The sequence below is a fragment of the Quercus suber genome, unplaced genomic scaffold, assembly GCF_002906115.3.
Source record: "Quercus suber isolate HL8 unplaced genomic scaffold, Cork oak 2.0 scaffold_189, whole genome shotgun sequence".
Taxonomy (NCBI): Eukaryota; Viridiplantae; Streptophyta; class Magnoliopsida; order Fagales; family Fagaceae; genus Quercus; species Quercus suber.
Window position 1 is genome coordinate 387,294 of NW_027069647.1, and position 5,177 is coordinate 392,470.

The 5,177-nt window shown below is 42.6% G+C and overlaps 1 protein-coding gene across 1 annotated transcript; it reads right to left on the reverse strand.

Annotated features, from left to right (window-relative positions):
• Positions 1-2,512: 2,512 nt before the first annotated feature.
• LOC112034897 (uncharacterized) lies at positions 2,513-3,358 on the reverse strand. The gene has a single exon (XM_024067720.1). It carries the CDS (start codon positions 3,356-3,358, stop codon positions 2,513-2,515), a length of 846 nt encoding a protein of 281 aa, XP_023923488.1.
• Positions 3,359-5,177: the final 1,819 nt, after the last annotated feature.

Sequence of the window (5,177 nt, forward strand, 5' to 3'; positions counted from 1 at the left end):
GTTTTGGGGATGAGGGTGATAAAAGTGTGGTTTAATGGATGAGGGATGGTACCTAAGTTAAGCCAAGATAATACTGAGCTTGTTACATCAGTGTCTACCACACCCCAAAAATGTTAATAGAACAACGGGGGCATCCCATCAAGACCTAGAGCTTTGAGATGTACAATTTCTTTAGGGCTTCTTTTGCTTCTGCTTCTCAAAAAGTACTAGTAAGTGTTAAATTCATTTCTTCAGTGATCACCATAGGGATGTGGTCTAGAGGTGCCCATTGTGGGTTTGGGTTTAAGGTAGTGAAGAGGTCTTTGTAGAAATTAACCAAGACTGATGCTATCTCCTTTGATTATACCCTCGAAGTATTGGATTCATCCAAAATTCCCCTGATATGATTTTTCCTATGTCTCTGAGAGGCTCGGCAATGGAAGAAATTTGTGTTGTTATCTCCATTTTTAAACCAAAGAATACGAGAGCTTTGACTCCACAATCGGGCTTCCCTATCCAAAAGAATATTGATTTCTTCCTTTAGGACTCTTACCCTATTATTCTGCCCACTTGCTAGAGTTTCAATTTCAGCCTTGATTAGTAGTGCTCTCTCTTTTTCTAATTCTTCCTTTACATTGCCAAAGTTGTTGTGATTCCACCAATCTAAATCCCTTCCACAATTAGCCACCCCTTTTAGGATATCACCATAATTACTTCCATTGGAGTGTGAGGACCATGTAGCTTCCATCATTTCAGGGCAACGCTCATCCGATAACCACATCTCCTCAAATCCTGACAAATTGATTAGTAAATGGGCAATGGTCCGATGAGGCGCTTTGGAGGTGATGAACAATTGTACCTAGGAATTTTAGGAACTAGGTATCATTTGCCAAACCTCGATTCTTTCCTAAATAGAGTGTCCATCTGCAAAGTGTTTGCTCTAAGTGAAACGGTTGCCTACAAGCCCAAGGTCCATGAAACCACCCTCGTCTAGCATATCCCTGAAAAGTTGCATTTGTCTATGGTTTTAGGTTGCTCCCCCTAACTTCTCATCTTGTCAAGTTAGCTCATTAAAATCTCCTGGACATAGCCATGGTACATTTGGGTGGTGATTCAAAATTTCTGAGACTATCCCATGCCTTAATTCTTCTTGAGGTATCTAGTTCTCCTTAAAAACTTGTGATCCTCCACTCATTGTTAGAACCTTTGTCAATCCAAGCCGATAGGCCAAGAATGTATTGACCCGCTTTGGTAAATTAACCAATTAATTAGTCAAGTGAATTAATTAGGTTCTTATTGATTTTCTGACCTGAATCTCGTTCGTAATCCTCCAACACCTTCAATACCCTTTCACACTCCACTACTGATGCCCTACAAAAAATGATACTATCATCAGCAAATAGAAAGTGTGAGACCCTTGGAGCTCCTCTACTTACTGCCACTCCTTTAATATGTCCTTCACGCTCTTCCTTCTTCAACATAGCCGACAACCCTTCCGAGCATAAGAGGAATAAATATGGGGAGATTGGGTCCCCTTGCCGTAGGCCTCTCGAAGGAACTATCTTCCCTTTTGGCTCCCTAGTTATCAGGATCGAGTAGGAAACCGTGCTAACACACATAATCATTAGAGCAATCCACTTCTCATGAAACCCCATTTTCCTCATTATAGCTTCCAAGTAGGACCATTCAACTCGATCGTATGCCTTACTCATATCAACCTTCACAGTCATAAGAGCTTCATTTCCCTTCCTTTTCTGGTCAATGCAGCGCATTGTCTCAAAAGCAACTAGCACATTGTCTGTTATTGACCTCCCCGGTATGAATGCACTTTAGGATTCATCAATTACCTCCTTTAGAATTTTTTTCAACCTATTTACAAGCTCTTTACAGATAATTTTATACACTACATTGCATAAGCTTATCAGTCTGAACTCTGTAATTTTCTGTGGTGATGCTACCTTTGGGATAAGACATATAAATGTTTCATTGAGGGTACAGGGCAACATACTAGAATTTAAAACTTCTAAAACATAGTTAACCACATTAGGTCCAACTATATCCCAATATTGTTGGTAAAAGATTGGAGACATACCGTCAGGGCCTAGGGCTTTTGTAGGGTGCATCTGTTGTAGAGCTTGCCGTACCTCATCTGCCTTGAACTCTGCCACCAGCTCCTCATTCATTTCTTGGGTGACCTGCTTGGATATTGCTCACAGACTAGCTTCAAAATTTGAGGGATAATCTAACCTGAAGATCTTCGTAAAATATTCTAAGATTATGTTTTCAATACCTTCTCTGTTGGCTAGCTGTGGCATGGAAAAACTTCGTATTTTGATCTCCCCACTTAAGTCATAATGCCCTCGACCTCTGTTTCCACATAATCTCTTCCCGAATTTGAATTTCATTGATTTACTTTTTTAGCCCCTGAATTTCCCTCGCTTTATCAATCATCCCATCCATTACTCTAGTTGTTGAAGCTGATTTTTTTTTTTTTTTTCTGCTTCAAGATGTTGTTAACATTCCCAAACACCCTCTAATTCCACCTCCACAGCTGCTCTTGGCAACTCTTTAGTCGATCCATAATTGTAGACCCAGTGACTCTCCCCAATGGATCCCACACTTCCTCAATAACCTCTCTACATCCTGCCTCCCTTATCCACATGGCCTTAAAGAGAAACCTCTTCTTGGCTGGCTTGCGTGGTAGTCTTCGGTAAAGGAATAGCAAAAGCAAACAGTGGTCAGAAATTGACATGGAAACATGATGAACACTCGCATTCGGGAAATTATCAATCCAACTCTTACTTGCCACTATCCGATCCAATCTAAGTTTAGTTCGTTGCTCCCCTGCCTTTACGTTGCACCACGTGTACCTTTGCCCTACATAGCCCAAATCAAATAGTCCACATCGACTTAGGCACTCCCTAAAATCCTTCATTTGTCTAGCATCTCTCTCTAGACCCCCTAACTTTTCGTCGGAGTGGGAGATTTCATTGAAATCCTCGAGCACAACCCACAGTAATGAACTCTGTATCTTCAAGACCTCCATCAATTCCCAAGAAATATACCTTTTAGCAGCATTGGGTTGCCCATAAAACCCAATTGCACACCGCAAGGATGAAGCGAAACCATCGTGAATCTCTACATCAATGTGCGAATTAGAACAACTCTTGAATCGCACATCAATACCTTCTCTCCACAACAACGCTAAACCCCCACTTCGCCCATCGCTTGGAACTGTAATTCCCTGAGAATACTCCAATTTATTTTGAATACCCTTAATCCGATTTCTTTCAGCTTTCGTCTCTGATATAAAAACCAGAAGAGGATCTTTCGCATGCACCTCATCGAGGAGAGTCCAAACTGCCAAGGACAAACCCATTCCTCGGCAATTCCAGGCTAACAAACTCATTTAGCTTGGCGATGCTACACAGCAGCCACCGCCACACCACCAACCTTTTCATTTTCACCATTTAGATTGTGACTTTCTTCCTTACTTCCTTTCCTGCGTTTTAAATTTCCTGAGTTTGGGTCAAGCTCTTGAAGTGGAATTGGACCGTCCCTCTTGCCTTTGGTTGGGCTTTCACTAACTTGAGATGTTTGCTTATTATTTTCCCTTGCCAACCCCTTCCAATGCTTAATTGTTAGGCCCAAAGTTTTAGCTATCCAACCTTTTTTGTCATCGAAACTTAACGCTAATGGGCCTAAGGCTGTGTTTTCTAAACTTGGCCCAACTTCCTTCACTTTTAAGTCAAACTGTGGCGCCAAACTTCCATCAAGAATTAGCTTAGGCACCTGACACGAAGCTGTCTCCCACTGCATTCCTTCCACCAAACTGGGTTTGACAACTGACTTTTCCTCATCGAATCTCCCCAAATCAGTTACCTTCTCCTCTATCTTTCCTTCCATCTCTATGACCTTACCCTCCTCAGGTAACATTTCTGACACTAGCTTGGGAGTGGTTACTGCCCCCACGTCTCGGATTGGATAGCTGACTGCCTTGTTTGTCATGTCAATCACGTGACTATTTCCTCCCTCCATTTGTTCCTTTGTCGTGTATCGCTATTCCGGCGAGACTGACAGCCTTCCCTCAGCTATCCCAATCCGTTCCCCTGTGTCTCTTCTTACTCCCTGTGCTTATACTTCCCTCCCTCCCTTTCGCATAGGCTCCCCTCTTAGCCACGCTCCATACTGGAGCTGGCTTGCACCTTCTATACCACCTTGCTTCTACCCTTCACTGCACTCTTTTAGGGAATGATTAAGAAGCCCACACCTGTAACAAAAATTGGGTGATCTCTCATATTTGAAGTTTGCCCATTTTGGCTCACCTCCTTCTGTTGAGATTTTCTTCCCTCACACCAATCTCTTGGTTACATCAATTCTCACTCTAACTCGGAGACACTTACCCCATTGCACTCTGACTTCTATAACATCCACATCTAGCACCGTCCCTAAACACGACCCAATAGCCCATCTTGTCTCTTTTGTCCTGTTGTTCAAGGGTAAGTTGTAGATCTGAACCTAGAAAGGAGCCCATTTGACTTCAATCTCCTTTAGTGTTAGCTCCCCTACGTATTCTTGAATGAGAATTAGTTGCTTCTCATAATTCCAAGGGCACATATCCAGCACTTTCTTCTTGTCCTTTTCATCTCCGAACTCCACCAAGAACATTTCTTCCTCTATTTGAGAAATCTGAACACCTTTATTAGTTTTCCACAACATTCTTAAATTCTTTCTCAACGCATCCACATTAATGCTCCTTTGAGATAGGACTCTCATCACAACACAACACTTCCCTACCTTCCTTGCAGCACTTGTGCTTCTGCTATCCAGCTCTATTCCCTTGTCTTCTTCCTCCGTAAAAGTTAGTTTCTTCCACAGCTCCTCTAACTCCTTTGCCATGGAAGGCAAGCTCGTTAACCGTTTACCTGTGAGGGACTTTTAGGAAAACCCACACAGTGGACCCTTTGACTACAAACGCTACCACTGCCTCACACAAGGGAGGGCACTCCACTTCTTGCAAGAAATTGCAAGACTCCAACTTGCTACCACGCACCTAGAGCATGAGAGCACTTTTATGGCTTGTTTGTAAGTTTAGAGAGGGAGGAGAGTAGAGGGGAGTAGAGGGAAGAGGAGTAGTGGGGAGGAGAGTAGAGGAGAATGATTCACCTCCACCTTATTTGGATGTTTTTAAAATTAGT

What these genes read in the sequence shown, in the direction of transcription:
- LOC112034897 (XM_024067720.1), bottom strand. Translation starts at nt 3,358, where the DNA reads ATGGGTTTGTCCTTGGCAGTTTGGACTCTCCTCGATGAGGTGCATGCG.